This window comes from Apodemus sylvaticus, chromosome 19, assembly GCF_947179515.1.
Source record: "Apodemus sylvaticus chromosome 19, mApoSyl1.1, whole genome shotgun sequence".
NCBI lineage: Eukaryota > Metazoa > Chordata > Mammalia > Rodentia > Muridae > Apodemus > Apodemus sylvaticus.
The window spans coordinates 24,907,323-24,934,434 of record NC_067490.1 but is presented as its reverse complement, the minus strand read 5'-3'; the positions used below and the strand labels follow the sequence as shown (position 1 = coordinate 24,934,434).

General features: G+C 45.4%; 1 protein-coding gene and 1 long non-coding RNA gene across 2 annotated transcripts in view; one reads left to right on the top strand and one right to left on the bottom strand.

Annotated features, from left to right (window-relative positions):
- The window catches only part of LOC127670249 (uncharacterized), a 30,917-nt gene extending 5,413 nt beyond the window's left edge, over nt 1-25,504 (top strand). The window contains exon 3 of the long non-coding RNA XR_007974493.1: nt 25,177-25,504. This is a non-coding gene — a long non-coding RNA (uncharacterized LOC127670249). The remainder of the gene's footprint in view (nt 1-25,176) is intronic.
- Nucleotides 3,429-25,972, bottom strand: Kifbp (kinesin family binding protein). The gene is made up of 7 exons (XM_052164646.1): nt 25,498-25,972; nt 19,560-19,658; nt 15,244-15,323; nt 14,282-14,465; nt 11,613-11,697; nt 8,320-8,435; nt 3,429-4,866 (listed from the first exon to the last, which is right to left on the bottom strand). The coding sequence occupies exons 1-7, from the start codon at nt 25,909-25,911 to the stop codon at nt 3,991-3,993; spliced, it is 1,854 nt and encodes a 617-aa protein (XP_052020606.1). The 5' UTR covers nt 25,912-25,972; the 3' UTR covers nt 3,429-3,990.
- Nucleotides 25,973-27,112: the final 1,140 nt, after the last annotated feature.

Genomic DNA, 27,112 nt, shown 5'->3' with positions numbered 1-27,112 from the left:
TAAGCCTCTGCAGAACAGCTGTTGGGTGACCAAATCAGAGATCACCGAACGTGACAAGTCTGCTGAAGACAGCAAAGATGAAGACACTCAGGGATTCCAAGTGAGGCGTTCAAAGGGAAGCCAGCCAAAGCTCTGCGCTGACACAGCTGGTGGCGACGGCTGCAGGTCACAGGGCACCCAGCAGCTCACCACACCCAGCAGGCACCTCGGGTTTTCTTAACTTTATTTTTGAGCCTCATTTTTACCTAGAACATCATTATATGACCTTGTCATTTCCTGTAGATAAGCATGTGACATTGGGTCATGACCTGTCTGAGAAAGGGAAGACCCCTACCCCCTGGAAGAGCCTGGCTGGATTATGAAGTTATGGGCAAGCTCACTGTGCTGCCAGATGTGACCTTGAGCCCCCCTCCCCCTGTCCCCCTATCTATCTCTCAAGTGTTGGGATGTAGGCATGTGCCCCCCACAGTAGGTCTGCGCACATGTGTTTGAACCTAGGACCTTGTGCACAGTAGGACCTCTGCCCTCAGCCCAGTTTTGGGTTACTTACTTGAAACTGTTTTCCCATCCGAGTTTTTTTTTTTTTCCCTACATCTACTAATAGGGTCTGAAGGTACAATACAACAGACACTGGGCCTAATGCATGGGGGGGTCCCAGCATGTCAAAATGATGATAAAAAATAATCTTCACTGTGCATGGTGGCACAATTTAATCCCAGCACTTGGAGGCAGAGGCAGGCTCATCTCTGTGAGTTGGAGGCCAGCCAAGGCTACGAGGTGAATTAGAGGCCAGTCTGGTCTACAGGGTGAGTTCCAGGCCAGGCAGGACTATGTAGGGAGAACCTGCATCAAAAAAAAAAAAAAAAAAAAAATCAAATCAAATCAAACCAACTAACTAAATAAAAGAAAACACGGGGCTGGAAAGATGACTCAGACATTAAAGGCTAAGAAAAAAAAAGCAAAAAGAAAAAGAAATGTGTCCCCATATGTCCTGGGCCATTTAAAAATACTATTGTCGTCCAAAGATTTGAGGGTTCTGTTTTCACAACTCATGATTAGAAACTGTTCTCCATAAATGAAAAATGGACAGTCCCGGAAAGAGCGGGGTCTGACTTAGTAGCTGGTGAAGAATTTTTCTCAAGCTCCATTCTCAAAAAATTGGTAGGACCAGTAGCTTAGTTTTCTAAGAGATCTGTGGTTCAAACAGGCCTGCCACTGCTCCATTGTGATAGCATCTGTTTTGAACTTCATGAACCCAAGCTCTCTGCCGGTACCGAGAGGATCTTGAGAGCAGAACATGGGAGACGGGGCTCTCCAGGGAAGCAGCCAATCAATGCCTTCAGGCGGTATGTGCCAGGAGAATACAGGATGAGATCTCAACCGCCAACCAGAGACAAAGTGTCCGGTGTGAAAAGCCACAGGGGACAAGTGAGGAAGGATGAAGACCGGTTTTCAGGTCACTGCCTGCACTACTTGGCCTTTTACCCTTTGACATTAAGTGAACACTTCCGGGAAAGAAGAGCGGCTAAGACAAGACACTGAGTTGCAGAATATCCTCCAAGTGTAGCTAGCACCCAAAGCCCAGCGGGGCCTTGTTAAACAGACAAACATTAAACTGAGGTTATGAAACTGCGTGGGTGGGGTGCGGAGAGATGGCTCGGCAGTTAAGCGCACTGGCTGTTCGTGCAAAGGACCCCTGGTTCCCAGAGCCCACACGGTGGCTCACAACCACCTCTAACTCCGGTTCCGTGGAGTCTGACACCCTCTTCTGACTTCCAAAGACACTGGACACACAGGGTGCATATACACACATGAAAATCACCCGTACACACCAACACTGGTAAAAGAAAGGCTTGCCACAGGGAGATGCATTCCGGTCCCCCTTCTCTTCAGGGTGGAGTCCCTGTCCCATCTCTGCCTTCAAGAAGCTGCCCGGCCTTCTTTGGTTCCTTTGAGCTTCCTCCGTTCATGAAGGTCTCATGAAAAGCTATTCAACCAGTGTTATTTCATCTCGGGCTTAACACCCTCAACTCAACATGACCTAAACAGAACTCTTGCTTCTAACCCTACAGGCCTCACTTAAAACACTCTCTGCCTGTGTGCTTCCTCCACTGTGACTTTTGATTCTCCCCCCTTAAAATCCTTTAGCAGGGCCCGTTGCTTCCGCTTTAAAACCAGAGGGTGACTTCCCTACCCCACCACCCTGGTCCAAGCTGCCTTGTCTCTGACTTGGCTCAACCGTTATCAACCCATTCCCCCCCCCCCCCCACACACACACACACAGAAGCTAGGTCCTTGCTCCTTCTGGCTCTTCCAGAGAGGGCCTCGCATAGCCCAGGCTGGCCTCACAGCAGCGGGCGGGTAGCTAAGAGAGCTCAAACGCATGCTCCTCCTGCCTCCTCAGCACCGAGAACACGGGGAAGTAGCACCGTGTCGAGTTTCTGTGGTGCTGGGATTGAACTCAGGCCTCTGGGTAAGCACCTATCAACTGGGCCATGCTCCCGGCCCCCAGCAGCTCATCTCCTAAAATCTCTAATCAGAGCCATGAGGTGGTATACACCTTCAATCCCAGCACATGGAGACAGAAACAGGCAGTTCTTTGTGAGTTCAAGGACAGCCTGGTCTATAGAATGAGCTGTAGGAAAGTCAGGGCTACACAGAGAAAAACTGTCTCAAAACAACAACAACAACAACACAACAACAAAAAACAAATCTAATCAGATTGGCCGGTCACCTTGCTAAAATTCTAGGAACCATTGAGCCTTAGGAATAAAATGTAAACTGTCCTCAACCTACAAAGCTTCCTCCGCTTTGAAGGCTGGTATTGACCAGGCTAACCTCAAACTCAGAGGTTCGCATGTCTCTGCCTCTAAGTTCTGGAATTAAAGGAGTGCGGCAGCCCTCCCGGCAAGGTTTCCTATTTTGATATTGCCTCACTGTGCAGCCTTACTAGAGAACTATTCTTCTCTGAGGAAGGGGACTGGGGACACGGGAAGGGTACAGGAGAGGGTAACAGGACCAGTGTGATTGAAATGCATTATATATGTGTATAAAAATGCCAACGTGAAATCAACTATGAATAATTAACATATGCTAATAAAAACATTAAAATATTATTCTCTGGCTCAGAATAAGGCAATACCTTTAAAGTGTCAAAAATAAGACCAATTTTTACAAGAAAATAGGTTGGAAAGATGGCTTAATGGCTAAGAACTGGCTCCTTTTCCAGAGGACCAGGGTCTGGTCCCCAGTACCCACATGGCAGTCACAGCTGCCTGTGCCTCCAGTCCCAGAGGAATCTCATGTCCTCTCCTGGCCTCCATAGTCACTGCAGGCACATGATTCACAGACGCATTTGGTACACACACATACACACACACACACACACACACATCTTTTTTTAAAGAACCATTCTTACAAGAAAAAAATGGGTAATAAAAGCATTTACTAGTTGAAACAAGTAAATTTATTATGTGCAAGGCCTTCAGTCCTATAATTAAGATAAGCCATTCTGCAACATTAAATTTTTAGTATTTTCAAAAGGGAAAGATTTATGTTGGAGTTTAAGAAAGTATTTTACAAAGAATGACAGTCTGAAGTGACTGTCTTCCATTTAACACAGTACAGGCTCTCCTACCAGGCACATTACCCAGTGTTGTTCCTAGTATGAAATCTAACAAGTACTGTCAACAAGGACTTAATATTTAGAACTCAAGGCAGGAGATGCTTAACCAGGAAAACAAGTGATCAAAAATGCAAAATACCTGTCACTTGAGCAAGGCAACTTACATAATTAGGTATACATTATTAATTTATGGTGCTTAAGGTCCTAGCAGGGGCTCGGGTACCTGACTGCTTCTGGAGCTCAGAGTGCACCCCTCTGGCCCCAGCGTGAAGGTGACATGAAGGTAATGGTGGGGCTGGGCCTCATTTGCTATGGGGGAGGGGAGTGGCTTCAGGCTGCATGTTTCCTTTCCTTTGGATCAAGGCTTAAGTCAGGGCCATCTTGGCTCTGAACCGCTCCATTTTTGTTGGGAGAAGACTGACCATCTCTTTACTAAGTTCTAACTCAACCTCAATTTCCTGGGCAGCTTCGGGGTGAGTTTCACAGTAATCAACAATGAATTTGTAATGTTCCAAAGATGTTGCCAAATTCTCTAGCTCTTTCTTGGGATCTGCAGTGATGATTTTGCCGTACAGACGAGCTACCCGGAATTTAGCTAACATGGCAGGGCGGAGGACATCCTCCCCGATGTGCTCAGGAAAGACTTTGTTTGGGTCTCTCAGGGAGTCTAGGAAGAGCTGGTAGTACTTGAGCGCGGACTTATTCAGGCTATTTATTTTTTTGACAATGTGTGAGTCTGGATCCCTGAGCTTGTCGGCAATGGCGACCTTCAAGTCCATCATGTCATAGTAAGCGTGTGCAATTTCAAACTGAATCTGCCTGTTGACCAACAGGTAGTACTGTGGGTTCAGGTCCACAGTCAGGGGCTCTAGCATGGCTATCCTGCGCTTGTGCATCTTGCACCGCCTCTCCATGTCTGCCTCAAAGAATGCGAGCACCTTGAACAGAGCGCTGTGGTCCTGGACAACTTCAATGTGGTCGGTAACATACCCATCGATCTGGAAGAACTCTTTGGCCTCATGCACATAGTGCTGACCCAGCAAGAAAAGTTCCCTGGCTTCTTCAAAATCCAAGGGTCTCAAGTATCTCACTTTCTCCTCCACGGCAGAGATGGCATCGCACAGCTCGCCAGTTCCGAACTGCACAGCCCTTTTCCTGACGCTCTCCTCCTCATCCAGTTCTTTCTTCCTTAAAGCTCTGAGCTCCGACTGCTTGTCAAGATCAAGCTCTCCTATGTTGTCCTAAATGAAAAGGTGAGGCCACAGTGAAGCAGGGTACTCATCTCCAGACACACCTATAATCCCAGCGTTTAGGAGGAAGAGGCAGGAGGATTGCAGAATGGACTAGCCTGGGCTAAACAGCATGCTTCAAAGCTGGCTGCAGATACCCAGCAAGGCCCAGTCTCAAAGAACAGAGTTGGGGCTGGAGAGATGGGTCTTTCGCAGAAGACCCTTGCTCAGTTCCCGGCACTGAGGCTCACAGCCATCTCTAAATTCCAGAGGATCTGCCTTCTCTTAACTTGCTTGGGCACCAGGCACACATATAGTATACAGACAAAGCTCCTCATATACATAAAATAAAGTAAATCTTAAAATATAACAACAAAAACTCAGGAAGCCAAGGCAGGCAGGCAGGCCTCTGTGAGTTCAAAGCCAGCCTGGTCTACACTGGTGGTTCCAAACAAATTGTCAACCTAAGGTTAACATGAGGTGGCCAGCTCCCATCTGTAATTTTAGTTCTCCTAGCTAAGCCATCACAGGAGGACTGCAGGCTGAGGAGAGGGTCCCACAGGGCGCGCCAGGCCAGCATATCCTATATGGTGGTATCTGCCACCGATCCTGACAACCTGAGGTTGCTCCCCAGAACCCTCATGGTAGAAGAGAGGAACAGTGAACTTAAAGTTGTCTTTGACCTCCCACATGTGACATGCATGTACGATATACACACTAAAGAAATAAATCAACTAAATTTAATATCTATAAAAGATCAAAAATAATGAGAGTGCATCGTGGCTGAAGCAGGTTATGATCTTTTCTGAACATGATAGGTGAGTGTCCCCTAAGGAGCCACACCATGGGCCCATGGAGATCTGAAAACCTTTTTTCTCCCCAAAGTACTTGTGTGTGTGTGTGTGTGTGTGTGTGTGTGCGTGCGCGCACATGAATGCCATGTGTCCAGGTGCTCAGAGAGCCCCAGGTTGGGTTTAACTCACAGCCTGAGTGCCAGGATTCTACCCACATGCCACCCACCTGGCACCAGGCATCTTCGGTCCTTTTGTCCTCTCCTCCTTACTGCACCTACACCCTCTCAAGTCTCTTGAGTAAGGGCTCCTACAGTGTAATTTGGCCTGAAACTTGTTAAAAAACCAAGGATGGCTCTGAATTCCCAGTATTTCTGCCTTCCTTTGAGAGCTGGGATTACAGGCCCGCACCACCACACCGTATTTATGCAGTGCTGGAGACTGAACCCATGGTTTTGTCATGGGCACACTATCATCTGAGTGACATCTTCAGTCCACAGAATGTCCTATCTTTATGTTCTTTTCCCAAAATGATCTTTTCTCAAACTTAGGCTTCTGGGTTTATTATTTTTACAGCTTTATAAGTTCTATATTATTTACAATTATAATTATTATATTTCTATGTACACAAAGAAAAAAGAAAAGCACAAAAATAGAAAACTTTATTTTCTATTTTTAAATAGGTAATTTATTTTTTTTCTTGGTGGCTAGAAATTAGGGTCCCACATAGATTAGTAAGAATGATGAAGACAGAGTTAACGTTCAATAAGGACTCAGTATATTTCAGATAGATTTATATGTATGTGCGTGTACATGCATGGCACATGTGAGGACATCTTGCAGGAGCTGGCTCTTTCCTTCTACTGTAACATGGGTCCTGAGGATCAAACTCTGGTCTTCAAGACTTGGTGGCAAGCCTCTTTACTTGCTGAGCCAACTCACTCGTCCTGGTTAGGTACTTTCTGGGGCCTTTATGTGTTAACCACATAACAACAGAATTAAGTAGCTATTATCATCTGTTTTGCTTGTGAGGAAACGTCAGCATAGAGACATTAAGGAGCGGAAACACAGAGCTGCAGAGCTGTGCTTACCCCAGCGCTGGAGCCGCGCTCCTGACTGTGGCTGCTTCTACAGCTACACTTAACTGCTGCACTGGCCATGTCTTGAACCTTTAAGATTTTGTCAGCCCAAAAGGCAAAGATGTAAACGAGTGAGGTCCCTACCTTAAGGACCTGCAACCTAACACTAATTAGGCCGTGTGGTGGTCCACTGTGTGATCCTAGCAGTAGGAGGGTTGAGGCTGGAGGCGCACTGCAGGTCTGAGGCCAGTCTGGACCAGTCTGCAGCAGTGCTAGAGAGAGCCTGTCTCCAGACAGGGTCACAGCACAAGCTCAGCAAGGAGGAGCCGCGTGCATTCTGAGTTTAAAGGCTTGTGCTACCACACCACGTCCCATCTTCTCTGAGTTTAAAGGCTTGTGCTACCACACCACGTCCCATCTTCTCTGAGTTTAAAGGCTTGTGCTACCACACCACGTCCCATCTTCTCTTTCTTCCTTTCTTTTTAAAATTATTTTTTATTTTATGTGCATAGATATTTGTGTACCAGGTTGGTGCCTGGTATCTGCAAAGGCCAGAAGATGATGTTGGATCCCGTGGAACTGAGATACATTTGGTTGTAAGCCACTGTGTGAATGCTGAATCCCCATCCTCTGGCAGAGTGCCCAATGCTTTTAACCCTGAGCAATCTCTTCAGCCCCTATTCAGTTCTGTTTGGTTGGTTTTTGTTTTGCTTTGTCTTTTAGAAACAGGCTTTCTCTATGTAGCCCTGGCTGTCCTGGAACTCGCTCTATAGATCAGGCTGGCCCTGAACTCAGAGAGATCTTCCTGCTTCTGCCTCCTGAGTAGTGGCATGTGCTACCATGCCCAGCTTACAAAATAGAATTTAAATAACTTAAGAGTATGAAGTTGAAGGAACAAGAGAGTATCTGTGGAGGATAAAAAAACTGTTCACTCAATAATTGGTTTTAAAAATAACCACTCTTTCCTGGGACAATTACGCACACTCAGGATATGCTGCTGACCCCATCGCCCATAGTCCTTACAGCTTCGCTAAGAAAGTGTTCAGAACAAGGTGGTGTTCTGTATGGGCCTTACCAGGTGCAGTGCACACTCATTATCCCAGCATCGGAGACTGAGGGACGAGGATAAAGAGGCTGAGGAAGGACTGGTCTTAGACTACAGAGAGACCATTACAATGAAAAAATCCGAGTAGGGCTGGAGAGAGAGCTGCGTCAAAAGAGGGCCAGCTATACGCACGAGGACCCCAGCTAGATCCCCAGGACCTATACAGACACGATGAGCACGGTGCCAAGCACTTATAAGCCAAGTGCATCCCATGGGCTTGCTGAGCTAGTCCGGCCAGCCTAGTCACCAAGCCCCAGGTCCAGTGACAGACTGTCTCAAAACCTCAGGGCTGTCCTCTGTGTTTCACAGGCAAACCTGCATATACACACAGGCACCCGAACACTCACATGCTTCTACGTGTACACGTGTACACGTGTACACGTGTACACACACACACACACACACACACACACACACACACGTAAAACTCAAAACAGCAAGCCGCACAGTGAGCCTGCTACGCTGGCCCCACTGCAGCTGCAGTGCATACCTGCATGGAAAGCTGTGCGTTCTGCATCAGGGTCAGGCAGTACTTGATCCAGCATCTTGCTATTTCTCCCTTCCTTTGATGGTAGAGTTCCGGCACGTCTCCTTCAACCTCAGGAGCTAAAACCACACAGAACTGCAGGTCACGGTCATGTCGTCTGCACTGGGCCCTGTCCTCTGAGCTCTTCCCGACTACACAGCGGCGAGCCCTTGCTAAGCAGGGTCTACCCAGACCCCGGCCGTGAGGCACTCGGTGCCGGGCGGCTGCAGAGGCTCCCTGGTTTTCTTTTTTTTTTATATATATTTTTATTTTCTATATTGTTTACATTCCACATGCTTTCCCAGTTCCTCCCTCCCCATATGTCACATAAACCTTCTTTTCTCCACCCATTCTCCAATCACCTCTCTCCTTTTTCTCTGTCCTGGTATTCCCCTACAATGCTGGATCAGGCCTTTCCAGGATCAGGGCCCTCTCCTTAACTTCTTCATGGGAGTCATTTGTTATGCTAATTGTGCCTTGGGTATTCAGAGCTTCTAGTCTAATTAATATCCACTTATCAGTGACTGCATTCCATGTGTATTCTTTTGTGAGTGGGTTACCTCACTTAGGATGATATTTTCCAGATCCAACCATTTGCCTAAAAATTTCGTGAATTCATTGTTTTTAATTGCTGAGTAGTATTCCATTGTGTAAATATACCACATTTTCTGTATCCATTCCTCCATTGAGGGACATCTGGGTTCTTTCCAGCTTCTGGCTATTATAAATAAGGCTGCTATGAACATAATGGAGCATGTGTCTTTATTGCATGCTGGGGAATCCTTTGGGTATATGCCCAGGAGAGGTATAGCAGGGTCCTCCGGAAGTGTCATGTCCAGTTTTCTGAGGAACCGCCAGACTGATTTCCAAAGTGGTTGTACCATCTTACAACCCCACCGGCAGTGAAGGAGTGTTCCTCTTTCTCCACATCCTCGCCAACACCTGCTGTATCCTGAGTTTTTAACCTTAGCCATTCTGACTGGTGTGAGGTGAAATCTCAGGGTTTCCCTGGTTTTCTTATGTCTTATCTGCAGGTTAAAAACTACCATCACTTGTATTTCACTTTCAGTAGCTTTTCTTCATACATTATGAAGAAAATAAGATTAATATATATTCATCAACTCCTAAGCCTTGTTTTTAATACACTATTACATACCACCAAGCAGATATGTCCTGTTCAGTCATCCTTCCAGCAGAGGGGATATGCTATTTCTAACTCTATTATGAACAATTCTAGGCTACAGATCTCTGTAAATACATCTGTATAGAATCTAGACCAATCTCTAGAAATGGAATTTACTAGGTCAAACAGTTTATACAATTTAAAATATTTTAAACAGAAGCTGCCTGGTTATTTTGACAAATGCCACGTGCACAGCACCCTGTGTGACAGACGTGTGTGGCAGCCATGGCCGCTTCCATCTCTCCCTTTGCTCCCGCACCTCCCGGCTCTGTGCTATGGATCAGTAGGCTTGCCTTACTTGCCGAACCCCTCCAAGAAAGACAGGGTGAGAAGACAGCTTTATGTAAACAGTATACAGACCAAAATGTCAGTCATGGCAAAAGTCAACACACAACCCTGAGCTGTATAATCTAGCACTAGATAAACATCCAACAAAGGACCCCAGAGGACTACTGATAAGACCACAATATACATTGCACCAGGATGGCTTGCAGTTACATTTCCTGGACCTGACCTGCTCACTATCCTGGGTGGGGGGGAGGGGGGGGAGGGTCTTACTTTATTGTTTAGGTTGATCTGAAAGTTGAAACATAGCCCAGGCTGGCCTAAGATTTGTGGCACTCCTCCTCCCTCAGCCTCTGGGGTGCTGAAATTCCAGACATGAGTCAGTATGCCTAGCTAAAGATATTCTCATTTTTAGGAAAAAATGCACTGAAGTATTACAGCTGTAAAAAATCCTAATGCATAAACCTTTTTTTTTTTTTTTTGATTTGTTTTTTCTTTTTCTTTTTTTTTTTGAGACAGGGTTTCCCTGTGTAGCTGTGGCTGTCCTGGAACTCACTCTGTAGACCAGGCTGGCCTCGAACTCAGAAATCCGCCTGCCTCTGCCTCCCAGAGTGCTGGGATTACAGGGGTGCGCCACCACCGCCTGGTGCATAAAACCTTCTTTAGGTCAGAAAGAAAAATGAGTACAAAGTCACAAGCATTACCAACAGTGAGGCGGTCAGCAGTGGCGCGAGCCTTCACTTCCAGCACTCAGGAGACAGGTAGGTGAGTTCAAGGCCAGCCTGGGCTAAAGAATGAGTTCCACGACAATCAAGGCTACACAGAGAAACCCTATCTTTAAAAAACCAAACCAAACCAAGACCAAACAACCAAAAGCCCAAACAAACAAACAAAAAACAGCAGTGGATTTAGGGGGCGGCATATTGTAATTGTATTCTTACAGCTTTTCTAAAGCTTAAATCAGTTCAGATTTGAGGGCTGGAGAGACAGCTTCCAGGTTAAGAGCTCTTGCTGCTTTTGCAGAGGACCCTGGTTCTGTTCCCAGCAGCTACACCACACCGTGGCTCACGTCTGCTCTCTTTTTGTAACAGAACTTAGCTGGTTGCGATGTGGGAAAACCCAAAAGATATGGGTTACAGGAAGGGGCTCATGAGAATTATCCCATGCTCCACAAAGGTAATGTTTAGCAACTTCAAAGTCACATGTTCAGTATCTAGACATTTCTGTACTACAAATATCAATGGAGTTTTAGGTGTTAATTAAAATCATACTGAACAAGGAATTTAAAGTTGCTAAACAAAACAAACAAGGGGGGCCAACTTCAGTACTGTGGAATGAGAACCCTCTTCTGACCTCTGCAGGCACCATGCACACATGTGGCACACATACTCACATAAAATAAAAGAAACCAATCTAAAAAGAGGTAACAGAGTTTCTGAACTCCAGAAAGGTTTTAAGAACACAGTGACCGGGCTGGAGAGTTGGCTCAGCTGGTAAGAGCACCAACTGCTCTTCCAAAGGTCATGAGTTCAAATCCCAGCATCCACATGGTGGCTCGCAACCATCCGTAAAGAGATCTGACACCCTCTAATGGCAGCTGAAGACAGCTACAGTGTACTTACATATAATAAATAAATAAAAAAAAAAAAGAACACAGTGACCTGGGTGTTGCGTCCATCTGTGACTGAGTCCTCAGGAAGTTAAGGCAGGAGGATTGTGAGTTACAGGCCAAAGGAAGCATGCTAGCCTGAGAGAGAAACCATCTCACAAAACATGCATGCAAACTTACTGTCTTCTGTAGCTGGGATTTTTCCAGTTTGACCAAAAATAACATTAGCAGCTGACAGGCAATGTCTGGCTTCCATAAAACAGAGCTGTTGAGAAAATAAGCAAGGACAAATGTAACTACGGCAAAGCCTTGTCTACAACTAGCAGTATCTATTAATATGGGGAAAGCTACACTATCAGGAAAAGTTCCCCACTAAAGGGGTCTTATAGAGTTATGATGGAAATTATCTAGTTTTTTGTTTTGTTTTAAAGCTACCCCAGAGAATACACTAACAGTGTCCCACACTCCTAATACTGGTCCAAACAGGTGGGAAGGTGGCTGAGGACTGACAGTCACTCAGTCCCAGTGCTCTGCACTGTGACAGGAACACAGGCATCCTGTACTGCATCTGCTCGCCACACCCTCAGGTTCAGCCTCAATAGCTGAAGTCCTACACACAGTCCATTCTTCGACCATTACACTCTGTCAGAGGACTGTGGACTCATTTGCGGTTTAGAGATCCTTTTTCTACCTCTACCACTCAGACAAAAACTAGGAAGAGAATCCTATAGTCTTCTATAACCCTTAGAGGAGACAAGAGAATGAAGCTACCCACATTTTCAAGTCATCAGATTTCTAAGATAAACTTTCTGGAACTATTTTGCCAATACTTTTGAAGAACTCATGATTCAAATCTAGGTCCAGCAAGTGTCTGAAGCACTCTGAGAGCATCTCTGTGTGAAGCCCAAACACTTGCCATCTGTCCTGAACACACAGGATCTCCCAGCAGAATGAGGTCTACCTACAGATGGAAGCTGCCCTCATTAGAGAGAATGTCTGCTTCCTATCAGTGAGCCTGAAAGACTAATTTGGTAGAACTTCAATAGCAATAATTCTCTCCTTCACACTGAATTCAGAGTTATCCTTGAGAACAGCCGGGTACCATGAGCATCAACAGGCCAACAGTAGCCACGCCTCCAAGTATCAATATGAAATCCCAAGATAAAGATAGTCAGAGGTCACCTGAAGTAATATTACTTGGCACTATACAGGGTCTTAACCATCGATACCCTTTGGCTCTGTCCAGATTGTCTATGAGCAGCCACTGCTGAAGACAGAATGCCTTGGGCCCTTTGGGTAGCTGGTTACTGTGGGACTTGTCAAAACTGAAACAGAATAGGTGGTAACAATACCTGCATCACTGTCAAACATGGCTCTAAGCTCTCTTTTTGTAACAAAACTTAGCTGGTTGTGATGTGGGAAAACCCAAAAGATATGGGTTACAGGAAGGGGCTCATGAAAATTATCCCATGCTCCACAAAGGTAATGTTTAGCAACTTCAAAGTCACATGTTCAGTATCTAGACATTTCTGTACTACAAATATCAATGGAGTTTTAGGTGTTAATTAAAGTCATACTGAACAAGGACATTTAAAGTTGCTAAACAAAACAAACAAGGGGGGCCCAACAGCTACAGGGAGGGGGCCAGTGGGGGGCCTCTTGGTGATGACCAAGATGGAGTTACAGGAGCTCGGTGTGACTGAATACCGAAAGCCTGACTTACACGCTTGATCTTAGACCAAACTCCCAGAAGCGATTCTGCAATCACCGCTGTCCTTTCTCTCCTGCTAAAAGTTATTCTGAGTGACACTCTGTGGGATATACCTTAAACACAGGGTACATTTGCAGAACCAACTAACAAAGTAAGGCTTAGTGCGGGAAAGGCTTAGGGGAAGGCGCAGGCCTTATAGGGGAGAGAGAGGGAAGCGATGCTGGTGAGCTGAGAATTACCTAATGTCAGAGCTTTAGGAATTAGAGCCACACTGCTGGCATGGGACATGACGTTACTCACAGCACTGGGAGGCAGAGGCACACAGACCTCTTAGGGTTCAAGGCCACTCTGGTCTATAGATAACCAGTTTGGCCAGGCAGGGCTATACAGTGACACCTTGTCCCCTCCATCACATACACACACACAGAGAAAAACAAAGGATTTTAGAAATAGAGACTAAAGTCCTGGAAAACAGATGGAGGTAGTCATACAACACATGACTAAGTGATCTGGATAAGCAGCTACTGTGCTCTAATCTGTCCCTGTGGGACAGTTCAGAAGTCTGTCATAAAACCTGGAACTCTACAATTTAGCACATATTTTTAACACCAAAACTGATTATTAGAGAGTAGCTAATTCTGAAAAGTAACGGAAACACACCACATGCTTTTATCAAAGCCCACATTTAACTGCCAACTTCCTCAGACAAATTCTCATAGTTGTAAGATTAGCATTACATGAAGATAAAGTTTTATCTGCAGCAAGATAAAAATCTGCAATTGAAGGTAAGACATCCCAGAAGTGAAATGACCGTGTGCTGACACAGAACGGAACCGCTGTTAGGTAACCTGTCCTTTGAGGGCTAGCAATAAGTAGGGACAAGACAAAAATCAGCAGTTAAAGATTCAAGTGGAGGGGGAGGGGAGGGCTCATGACTAAAATACTGCATGAAATTCTCAATGATAAATAAAACCATAATTTTCTTAAGGATTCCAAGCATGAGAGCATCCGAGCGCTGGCTGCCGTCTCCACCCAGCTCTCAGCAACAGGACGCCAGCCGCCTGTCCTGGCAGCACTGTTGGCCCCGGCCCCACGTGGGCACCATCGGGGCTGCTGGAGAACAGCTGTGGGCACTGACCTTATTGATGTAGAACTGGGACAGGGTTGCGGCGTTGACGGCCCACTCCAGGGGATGGTAGGCATTGTGCTCAAGCTGGCGCTTCAGCGTGCTGTGGCAATAATGAGCAGCCTTCTCGAACATTTCCATGTGCTGGTAGACTTGGGCCAGGTAATACAGGTTATGAGTATAAACCTTCTCAAATCTGTAAAGAAAAAAAATTGACATCTGCATAATGGTTTACAATTTATAAGAAAATTTCATATATATTTGAGTTGCGCATGGCCCTTAGATCTGACAATCAAGGAAATTGAGTCTTAGGCTTGTACAAAGTCGTGTAACTTGTAAGCGACAAATGGAGGTTTTATGCACATAAGAATCTACACTGTATCCTGGAGGAGCACTGGGAAGTGGCAGACGTCATGTGTGCATTCTTTTTTATTTATTTATTTAATTTTAATTTACATCAATTTTGATTTACATCAAGTTAAGAAACTGGTTTATCTTAACAGTTTAAATAATTAGTCTATTTATCATGTATGGGGTTTTTTTTGTTTGTTTTGGGTTTTTTGTGTTTTGGATTTGGTTTTTTCGAGACAGGGTTTCTCTGTGTAGCCCTGGCTGTCCTGGAACTCACTCTGTAGACCAGGTTGGCCTCAAACTCAGAAATCCACCTGCCTCTGCCTCCCAGAGTTCTGGGATTACAGGCGTGCGCCACCACCGCCCCGGCTTCGTGTGTGTTTATATGTGTGAATGCCACATGTTTATAGATGTCAGCAGAAGCCAGTGATAGCATAATCCCCTAGAGCCAGAGTCACAAGTGGTTTCCAGCCACCATGTGAGAGCTGGGATTGAACCTGGGTCCTCTGCAAGAGCAGCCAGTGCTCTTAACCCCTGAGCCATCTCTCCAGCCCCAAGTGTGTGTTCTTGAGCAAGCACTAGTGAGACTAAGAGGTACTCCTGTGGTCTCGGTGAAGACTGACCTTTTTGATCTCTCTTGTTCAGTAAGTTTCTCTTCTTCAGGAAGAAAATGCTCAGTTGGGTCAAGAGGCGGGCTCCCGATCTGTGGTTAAAGAACACAGCTCTTTATAACTTCAAACACAAACACTAAGCGCTCCCTTCTGGAGGGACTGGAGAAAGGACCTTTGTCTCTATCTGAGACAGCTTTACCATGTGACTCTGCAACTCAGGCTAGCCTCAAATTCACAGTCCTCTTTCCTGAAACTATAGACAGGGAGTTGATTTTTTTTTTTTAAGATAGGGTCTCAGAGCTGGAGAGGTGGCTCAGAGGTTAGGAACACTGGCTGCTCTTCCAGAGGATCCAGGTTCAATTCCCAGCACCCACAGCTCAAAACTGTCCCTAACTCCAGTTCTAGGTGACCTGCAACCCCTCACAAAAATGCAGGCAAAACATCAATATACATAAAAATAAATGAATAAACAAATAAGCAAATAAATCAATCTTTAAAAAGATAGGGTCTCTCTCACTCTACAGCTCAAGCTAGCCTAGAACTACTCACTATGTAGTCCAGGGTAGCCTGAAACTCCCATCAATACTTCTGTCCCAATATTCTGAGTGCCAAAGTTACAGGTGTGAGCCATCATACCTGGCTTTAGTTGAAAAATTAAGTATTTTGCATATTGCTTTGTCTACTAAAAAGGCTCTATTAAAAACCTACATAAGCCAGGCAATGGTGCTTTTACTGCCAGCACTTGAGAGGCAGATCTCTGTGAGTTTGAGACCAGCCTGGTCTACAGCCAAGACTATTAAAAAAAAAAACTATCTAAAAAACAAACACACAAATAAAACAAAAAACAAAACAAAACAAAAAAGCCTACATAATTTTGGAGGAAGAAATGATGTAATTCTAATCTCAAAACAAAACAAAATAAAAACCCCATCTAAAATAGACTCACAAACACCTTACTGGCAAGCCTGGCCACCTGAGTTTGATCCCTAGAGCCCACATGGTGGGAAAAAAACCAACCACACAAGTATAATGTGGTGTACACACAAGTAAATGAAATAAAACAGGAAATCTATAAAAGCACAAAAATAGTAATTAATATCTTCTTGGGCAATAGTATTTAAACTGTTAATACTAATGAAAATCAGTTTAGGGAAACAAGGAAAGTGTTTTCTTTCTTTCTTTCTTTCTTTCTTTCTTCTTTCTTTCCTTCCTTCCTTCCTTCCTTCCTTCCTTCCTTCCTTCCTTCCTTCCTTCCTTCCTTCCTTCCTTCCTTCCTTCCTTCCTTTCTTTCTTTCTTTCTTTCTTTCTTTCTTTCTTTCTTTCTTTCTTTTTCCTTCCTTCCTTCCTTCCTTCCTTCCTTCCTTCCTTCCTTCCTTTCCTTTCCTTTCCTTTCCTTCCCTCCCTCCCTCCCTCCCTCCCTCCCTTCCTTCCTTCCTTTCTTTTTCTTTCTTTTGTTCTCTGTGTAGCCTGGTTGTCTTAGAACTCACTCTGTAGGCGAGGCTGGCCTCAAAGTCAGATATATTAAGTGTTAACATTACTTTTCCAATAACTAAGTAGGAAGCAGGGGTCCCAATGCTTGTGTTAGGAGCCAATCTCTTATGCTGATTCCTCATCCTGATTCCTATGAAAATGTGTCAATCATAGCACATCCCTCATAAGGCTTCAGGGTGACAGAATTACTGACTATGCACAAACCCATTACACAACAGGAAGGCTTCTGTGTGGGCACAAATGTTGACCCTTTGTGAGGACAGTCCCAGCACAAGTTTGTCCTTGCTATAGCTTCTGTGGTGCTTGGGAATGAGCCCAAAGCCTAGGATATGCTACCTAATAGTCTATTTCCTGAGGCCCCATCCTTGCTTTAATTGAATTCATCAAGTTCCCAAGGACAAAAAATAGTTTCTGTACAGAATGTGATCTTACGCTCTGACCCATCAGAATGTAAGGTGGTATTTGTTCACTGCTGAGGGATGCCACCCTCTGTCGCCCTAACTGAAACGGAGACATAACTAACACAGAGCTGCCACAGACGAGAGCTCTGAGGATGGAGGGCGGGTCCTCCCTCCTGTACTGCCTTAGGGATGATATGCTAAGGCAGACAGAGGCGGCGGGGTCACTCAATAGGCTTTCCCCTTCTAGCTAACAGGAATTAAGCAATGTGTCATTTCATGTATATTGCTCAGTCACTCTGCTTTTTAAGTCATTTTATGTACATTGATGTCTGTGCCCACCTCTGGGGCTGGGGCCTGAGGATACCAGAGAGAGCATCAGATGCCACAAGACTTAGGAGCAGTTGTGAGCCTCCATGTGCATGCCAGGGATTGAACACCTGGTCCTCTGGAAGAGTTAATATACTCTTAACCACTGAGCCTTCTCCCCAGCCCTTCGATCAGCCCATCGATCCTGCTCTTAACTGAAGAGCAGCTCCCTGTTGCGCTTTGTTTGTTTCTGAGACGGGAACAGGTTCTTGTGTAACCCAGGTTGGTCTTAACCCTCCTACATGGCTGACAGTGAGGATGAACCGATTCACAGGTGTGCACTAAGTCAGGACAGACAGTGCCTACTTTATCAAGTTATGGTTAAAGGAGTTATTACTTATAAACACTGATAAAGAGTGTCTGTAAATACTCTAAATACTGTTTATAAAATAAAGCACTGCTGACGTCTAAGACTCTGTCTCTTAGGCAGAAATAGTACCTTACTAACCATTCCCAAGCTGGAGACAGGAGGATCATGAGTTTGAGAACAATTCTGGCTACACAGTGAAACTTGTCTCAAACAAAAAAAATTAGCATATTATTAATGGGTTTGTAAAACCAGTAACTGCAACTGTGATAATTCAAAGAAAAATACTGTACATGATAATTTCTTTTCTGGAGAAGAGGAGCAGAGACAGATGGTGGCTGAGTGGTTTGTGGCTCCTGAAGTGAGAATTCCCATCTAAATTCTGCAGAGCCTCTGAAAGTGTGGTTTCACACAGCCCTGATGCAGAGTTCTCAGAACAGGGTCCCCTGAAGTGGGGCTCCCAGAACACAGTAATCACAACAGCAGCATAAATGTGACTTGCAAAGCAAGTTCTCAGCCAGCAGAACTGCTGTAGAAAAGCCTGAAGCAGGGTCTACTGAGGCTTTAGGCTTGGTTTAGGACAGGATTTTTTTGTTTTGTTTTGTTTTGTTTTTGTTTTTCGAGACAGGGTTTCTCTGTGTAGCCCTGGCTGTCCTGGAACTCACTCTATAGACCAGGCTCTCCTCCAACTCAGAAATCTGCCTGCCTCCCAAGTACTGGGATTTAAGGCGTGTGCCACCACTGCTCAGTGGTTTAAGATAGTCTTGCTGTGAGGCATAGCTGGTCTTCAACTTAAGCTCCTCCTCCCTTAAATTTCCAAGTCGCTGGGATTACAGGAGCCTCCACGGCCTACTGAGGCTTAACAAATCTTTTGGGTGCTTCTGATATCACACCACAGCCACCAAGATTTCAGATGTGTTGTGCAGGTATAGTTGGTTCCCCTCAAAGCACCGCTATCTTTAGTAAAAACAGAATAAACTTTGTAGTCTAAATACAAGAGTGAGCTGGAGACGGCTCAGTGGTTCACAGTACTGGCCGTTCTTGTAGAGGGTCTGGCTGGGTTTGGTTCCCAGCACCCAAACAGTGGTTTCAAAACTATCTGTAACCAGTTCCAAGAAATCTGCTGCCCTCTTCTGACCTCCAAGGGCAAGGAATGTATGTAAGTAGTGTACAGATATACATGCAGCAACCACTCACACACACAAAAGGAATACATCTAGAACAAATTAATACAAAAATATTCAAATGGTCTACTTGGGTAACATTAGAATATTTCCTTTATGATTATCTTAAGACTATCTTTGCCATTATATTGTACAGGAGGATTAGTTTTAAGAAGCTGTCTTCAATATGCAGTAGTAATGTCAGACACCTCTAGAGAGAAATTCTGGGTATATTGATAAATGGCATTAATATCATGAATAGGAACCTGCCACGTACACGCATGCGTGCATGTGCTTGGCCCTCAGGAGCCAACGCCTTGCTGTGTTTCCTGGGCCAGGGTCTCTCGCTGCCTCGGGATGTGCTGAGCAGACTAGGCTGGCCGTCCCCCGAGCTCCATCGTCACCTGACTCAGCACTGGCATGTCAAGTGTGCACCACCTAACCCAGCTCCTAGATAAGGCTCCTGGGGGCAAACTCAGGTCTTCATGCTCGAACGGCAAGCGCGTTATAAATGGAGCCACCTCCACAGTCCACCAGGTCTTGACTAGTTTTAATCCAAATCTACGCTTTTCTCTGCAAAACACCCTTTATAGAACACACCTCTTTCATGTACTGATTGTACAGTGCTTCTGATGACTCCAGGTAGGTCCGGGCGGTTTCAATCTCTTCCCTTTCAGACCACAAGATGCCCAGGTTATTCTAGAAATCAAAGAAAGGAAACTCGGTAACTGGATGCATCCAACGAGGGTGTGTCAGTGTTTCCTAGTGAAATGGCAGTGGGCTTTTGTTAACGTGGCCCTCTTGGTTTTCACATGTTGCTTCCCGCTCTGTCAGGCAACTACAGCCACAGTCAATGTGGCCCAGCCAACCTAGACTAAACCTGAAACAGACCATCCCTCCCTTTCAGTATTTATGCATGTCAGGAACTTTGGTCACAGTTACACACACTCCCTGAGATGGACCTAGAAATGAATGCCAGGATAATGGCCACCTCAGATCTGAATAGATGTAAGAGATTCTCTTCTTAAATCATTAGTTCTATTATTCCTAATGGTGCTGGTATTAATGTTAAACTTCTAGAACTATTTTAACAAGCTACGACTTAAGTACAGGAATACTACTGATATATCTTATGAGGTGTGTGTGTCTGTGTGTGTATATGCATCTTTTAGATTTGTTTCGAAACAGGGTCTCACTACATAGCCCTGCCTATTCTGAATCCTGTTGTATAGACCAGGCTGACCTAGGACTCAGAGGTCCACCTGTTTCCTGGTTGCTGTGATTAAAGGAGTGTGTCACCTGCTCTATGCACCCTAAGAATAACATTTACCTTATATTTACTTTTCTTGTTTGTTGAACTTAGCGCTTAGGTATACAAGCACTATATATGCATACAATGCTACTTATTTATTTCTAATGCTTAGTTACTATTTTATAAGTATTTTGCCCACATGTATGTCTGTGTAACACGTGTGTGTAGTATCTGTGGAGGCTGTACTGGCTAGTCTTGTGTGTCAACTTGACACAGGCTGGAGTTATCACAGAGAAAGGAGCTTCAGTTGGGGAAGTGCCTCCATGAGATCCAGCTGTGGCACATTTTCTCAATTAGTGATCAGGTGGGGAGGGCCCCTTGTGGGTGGTACCATCCCTGGGCTGGTATTCATGGGTTCTATAAGAGAGCAGGCTGAGCAAGCCAGGGGAAGCAAGCCAGTAAGAAACATCCCTCCATGGCCTCTGCATCAGCTCCTGCTTCCTGACCTGCTTGAGTTCCAGTCCTGACTTCCTTTTGTGATGAACTGCAACATGGAAGTGTAAGCTCAATAAACCCTTTCCTTCCCAACTTGCTTTTTGGTCATGATATTGTGCAGGAATAGAAACCCTGACTAAGACAAAAATTGGTACCAGCGTAATAGGGTATTCCTGTAACAACCTGACCATGTTTTGGGGAGGATTGTGGAAGGACTTTGGAACTTTGAGCTAGAAAAGCTGTGGAAAGTTCTGTAGGAGCTTGGAAGACAATGTTAAGAACAGTACAAAAGATGGAGGCCTGGCTTGTGAAATTTCAGAGGAAGATTAAAGACCCTTACAGTGACCATGTTTTGATTGTGAAGATTCTGTAGTTTTGGTTAGCTGGGGCTGAAGAATCAGCTGTGAGTAACAAGATACCAGAACCACTAAAGCAAACCTTTATGTTACTGAGACTATTGATGCTGGTTAGCTGGAGCTAAGAAATTAGCGGTGCTTAAGAAGAGACTAGCATCACTGAGATGAAATCTTCTTGGAAGTGTTTTCTGAGAGCACAGAGAGTGTGTTCCAGAGATAACCACAGTTGTATTTTGTGCTGTGGGTGGACTTGGTACTGTGTAAGAATCACCCAGATGGTACTGGTTTTGAAGGCATGAAGGGGTCACAAGAGCAGCTAAGGCTCTTGGCACAGTGAGAGGCCACAGAAGGCCATTGGTGGCCCAGGACTTGAAGGGGTCATGCATAGGAGCAGAGGCTTGTCACCATGAAGAGAGCCTATGAGAGGCTATTGGTGAAGCCCAATTACAGTGGAAGATAGCAGCGTTTTGGAGATGCCAGTACCATGCGATGACCACCAAGAGCAGCAGCAGCAGTGGAGTACAGGCAGCTGGAGCCTAGAAGACAAGCTGTGTGCTACAAAGGGCAGAGCTGGAGAAGTGACCCAAGCCCTTGGAGGAGCCCAGAAGATTGTGAGTTGGATCCCAGACATTGAACCATTGGAGTTTGAGTTTTGCTTTTGGTTGTGACTGTGCCCTGATATGTTTCCCTCTTGAAGGAAGAAAGTACTTTAGTGGAGGCCACAGTTAAGAGACTTTGAATTTTTAAAAGACTTTGAATTTTAAAGATATTGGACATTTTAAGGTGAATGGACTTTTAAAGTAATTTAGATCTTGGGGATGAATAAGAAAGTAAGGGTTGAGGCTTAATAGTGATGTGTTTGTGTGTCAAGTTGACAAGGGGTCAATTGTACTGGCTAGTTTTGTGTGTCAACTTGACACAGGCTGGAGTTACCACAGAGAAAGGAGCTTTAGTTGGGGAAGTGCCTCCATGAGATCCAGCTGTGGGGCATTTTCTCAATTAGTGATCAAGGGGGAGGGCCCCTTGTGGGTGGTACTACCTTTGGGCTGGTGCTTTTGGGTTCTATAAGAGAGCAGGCTGAGCAAGTCAGGGAAAGCAAGCCAGTAAGAAACATTCCTCCGTGGCCTCTGCATCAGCTCCTGCTTCCTGACCTGCTTGAGTTCCAGTCCTGACTTCCTTTAGTGATGAACTGCAACATGGAAGTGTAAGCTTAATAAACCCTTTCCTCCCCAACTTGCTTCTTGGTCATGATGTTGTGCAGGAATAGAAACCCTGACTAAGACAGAGGCCAAAGAGAGTTTGGGACCTGCTGGAGTTACAGATGGCCGTAGGCCTCCATGTGGGCGCTGGGACTCCAACCCTTAATCTCTGGCAGAGCAGCCAGTGATCTTAACTACTACACTATCTCTCCAGTCCCACCTTGAGATACTCTTATTTAGGTACACCAAGATGTCAAGCATGTATCTTAAAATCAATAAAATACAGTATACACTGCAGATACCCCTTCAAAAAGCTGTACATTAATATGTGTTTGTCCTATATGTATATACAAACATGTGTTTATTCTGAGATGTGCGTGTGGAGGATACACGTGGGTCTCTCATTTTAACACGTGGGTCCTGGAAATGAAACTCAAGTTGCCAGGGCTAGCAAAAAGTGCCTTTAGCCAGGCAGTGGTAGCACACACCTTTAATCCCAGCACTTGGGAGGCAGAGGCAGGTGGATTTCTGAGTTCGAGGCCAGCCTGGTCTACAGAGTGAGTTCCAGGACAGCCAGGGCTATACAGAGAAACCCTGTCTCGAAAAACAAAACAACAACAAAAATCGCCTTTAACCCAAGTCATCTCTCCAAGACCTCAAAAGGTTTTAAACTTCTTTAAAAAACAAAAACAAGCCAGGCAGTGGTGGCACACGCCTGTAATCCTAGCACTCTGGGAGGCAGAGGCAGGCGGATTTCTGAGTTCCAGGCCAGCCTGGTCTACAGAGTGAGTTCCAGGACAGTCAGGGTTACTCAGAGAAACCCTGTCTCAAAAAAAAAAAACCCAAATCCAAAACAACAAAATAAATACATAAATAAATAAAAATAAAAACAAAAAAATCCAAACAAACAAAAAACTTGATTTTCTGTTGCTATGCCTAAATATCTTCACAAAAACAACTTTTAAACTAAGGGTTTCTTTGAGCTCCCAGTTTGGAGAGAGAGTTTATTGTGTTGCAGAAGGAGCAGTGTGGCTGGTGTCACTGAATCCACACTCAGGAGAAGGAGATGCTGCTCTTGCTGGCATTATCAACGGATGCAGGAGCCCATACTCAGAGTTAATCTCTTTGGAAACACCCTCCCTGGCATGGCAAAAGGGGCATCTCGTGGTTGATCCCAAATCAGTCAACACAGGGTTAAAGCTTAATTTAGGAATCGATGAAATGGGTTAATCTGGTTATTATTTTCCGATTTATTGAAACAACGTTTTTCCCTGGGTAGCTCTGGCTGTTCTGAAATGATGTAGATCAGACTGGCCTCAGACCGACAGAGATCCTCCTGCCTCTGCATCCCAAGTTCTGGGATTAAAGGTGTGTGCCACCATCAGGCTGAAGTGTTGCTTGAACTGAACCTCTTACTAATGTCTTTAGCTCACAAACAAACATGTAAAATATCCCTATCTGTGCCACCTACTGGAGCTGTAAGCAGTGAGCAAAAGGGACAGGAGGTGCTTGTTATTTGGCTTTTAATTTTTTTTTAAAGATTTATTTATTTATTGCACACTGTAGCTGTCTTCAGACACTCCAGAAGAGGGAGTCAGATCTTGATACAGATGGCTGTGAGCCACCATGCGGTTGCTGGGATTTGAACTCAGGACCTTCAGAAGAACAGTCAGTGCTCTTAATGGATTAGCCATCTCTCCAGTCCCTTTGGCTTTTAATTTTACTGATTCATAATAAAAGAATATAGCATACAATTTTCTTCTATGTCTTGAGACTTTCCTGAACGGCCTACTTACCCAACAGTCAATCTTTGTAAATATTCCTTGGTTCACATATCTGGACTGTAGGATGAAAACGTCTATAAGCCTGCCTTAGTCAGGGTTTCTATTCCTGCACAAACATCATGATCAAGAAGCAAGTTGGGGAGGAAAGGGTTTATTCAGCTTACACTTCCACTTTGCTGTTCATCACTAAAAGTCAGAACTGGAACTCAATCAAGCAGGTCAGGAAGCAGGAGCTGATGCAGAAGCCATGGAGGGATGTTTCTTACTGGCTTGCTTCCCCTGGCTTGCTCAGCCTACTCTCTTATAGAACCCAAGACTACCAGCCCAGGGATGGCACCATCCACAAGGGGCCCTCGCCCGTTGATCACTAATTGAGAAAATGCCCCACAGCTGGATCTCATGGAGGCATTTCCTCAACTGAAACAAACTCCTTTCTCTGTGCTGACTCCAGCCTGTGTCAAGCTGACACACCAAACCAGCCAGCACAAAGCCTAACAAAGTAACCTAGCACAAGGGAGTCAGTCAGTACTGTAGTGTGGCGATGAAACCCAGAGTGCTGGGTAAATGCCGTACCGCTGAGCTGCATCCAAGGGCCTGGAAAACCCTATCTACTTTGGAATTTTGAAATGTTATGGTCTCCAAGGCAGAAAGTCACACTTGAGACTTATGAGCATGTGAAGGATGGAAGGGGAGATCAGTTTGGACTAAAGAGAGTTAGTCTACACAAGAGTTAGTCCTGGTGGCCTATTCCCATAACCTCAACAGGGAGGCTGAGGTGGGAGGAACATGGGTAAAAGTCAGCCTGGGCTACAAAACAAGACTGTCTAAAAAGATGAGGGGGGGGGGGGGTCCTAGCACTGGAGACAAGAAACTCTTGTCTATACACAGGAAAGGAAAAGGAAAAAAAGAGGAAAGGAAAAAGGAAAGGAAAGTTAGTTATTAAAAGATCTTGATACACAGTATGAGGAAAAGGTAGGAATTCCTTGCTGAGCAAATAAGAGAATGTGGTAAAGAATAAACTTTTAAGATCTTGGACATTTAAAAAAAAAACCTTAAGATCAGATTATTCTTGCCATCCCTTGTCATTTTCACTCCATTTGAATCACGCTGGATTTTTTTTTTCCTTCACAGAATGTTACTAAGCTGGTCTCGGAGTTAGAAAGCACAGATTCGGACGCTTCTGTTCTGACTACGGAAAGTAGCAAGTGAGGCTGGAGTGGGCAGCGAGCATTCAGAGGGAGTTGGCAGGCAGATGGTGGGTAGGTGTTAAAAGGGACTAAGCTTCATACTGAAGCCCAGGCTAGCCAAGAACTCAAAACAATCCTCCTGCCGCAGTTTCCCGAGTACTGGGATTACAGGCCCTGGGTTGTGCGATGCTGGGGACTAAACCAACTGAAAGACGCGGAACCAGGAGGAGCTTTTTGGACACAGAACTCCACCTCGGCATCTCACCTGCGCCTGGATGTAGAGAGACACACAGCCGAGCGACAGGCGGTAGGGGCGCAGCAACGACAGGCACCTGACCAGATGCTCCTCGCCGGCAGACAGTTCCTCCGTGTCGATGTGGTTCACGCCCAGGTGGAACTCGACCACCGCGAGGCGCAGCACCCGCTGCGCTCCCGGGCCCTCGGCGTCCCGGGGCTCGCCCGCGCCCAAGGCCTGGTCCCCCGGCCCATCGTCCGCAGCCCGCTCGTCGTCGTCCTCCGGCGCCGGGCCCAGCAGCGCACGCACCTCCTCCAACAGCACGCGCGCGCCGTACTTGGACTTGTACGGCTCCTTCTCCGGGTTCTTGTGCAGTTCTACCCGCGACAGAGCCAGCGCCGCCTGGAACTTCTCGCGGATCTCTGGCCCCGGAGCGCTCGCCATCACGGCGGCTGCCTCCTCGCCCGTGGACCGTCAGCCACTGGAGACCCCTGCGTTGCGACACTTCACTTACGACACGTCGTGACTGTGGAGCGTCGACCAATGAAGTCGGTAGACGGGAGCGCGAGACGCTCTGCAGCAGCCAATAGGAGGTCGTGCTGGTCGCCACAACAGACGTCGTCAGGGAAACCAAGCTGTCAGGGAGTACAGAGCCTTCTGCTGCCACCCATGAGCAATATGGCTTCTCCTGCTTCATCCCAAGATTGTAGTTTACATAAAAATGTTCAGACTCAGAAAGATTCTTAGGGGTAAGGTACTTGCCTACCATAACTCAACCCCTAGCTTAAATGAAATTCAGGATATTGCTAACTCTAAATATCTCTCATTAATTGCTCAGTTGATAGGCAGGAAATCGTTCACTATTAATGTATTAGGCTATCAGAGTTAAAAATTTTATTTGTAGGAAACGTGTGCCACACAGTACAAGTCGGAGGATAGGGTCTCAGAGATCAAATTCAGATCCTCAGGCTCAGCTCCCACAGCCTTTACCAGCTAGAGCCATCTCACCACTATCACCCTGATCTGAGCTAAGGCATGGCGCCAATTTCTGTAGGCTTACACAGGGGCTTGCGTTGATATGTATTGTTATGCTAAATTCTGTAGCCCGTGAGTTAATGCCCATGTTTACCAGATTTTGTTGTGCAAACCTTAATTACATAGCTCCAAGACAGGCAGAATTACATACATAGTGAGACCCACCTTGAAGTTTATTAAATATAAAATTATTTAACTCTTAAAATGCACATATGGAAAGGTAAACATGTTAGGGGAAGAGATGATTCAAGAAGTGAACTTGTATAAAAGAGCTCACTGAAAGGCTGGGGAGATGGCTCAGTGTCTGCTCTTCCAGAGGTCCTGAGTTCAAATCCCAGCAACCACATGGTGGCTCACAACCATTTGTAATGGGATCTGATGTTCTCTTCTGCTGTGTGTGAAGACAATGACAGTGTACTCAATATATAGTATAAGCAAATCTTTTTTAAAAGCCTACTAAAATGTTAATATAGGATTGCTTTTATTTTTATGACAATTTAGCCAAGGCTAACTAACCTCCCTTCTAATCTGACCTTCCTGCTTTAATGCAATATACACAGAAAGCAAGCCTCTATACCAAGCTACAGCACAAGCCCCAATTTTTACTAGA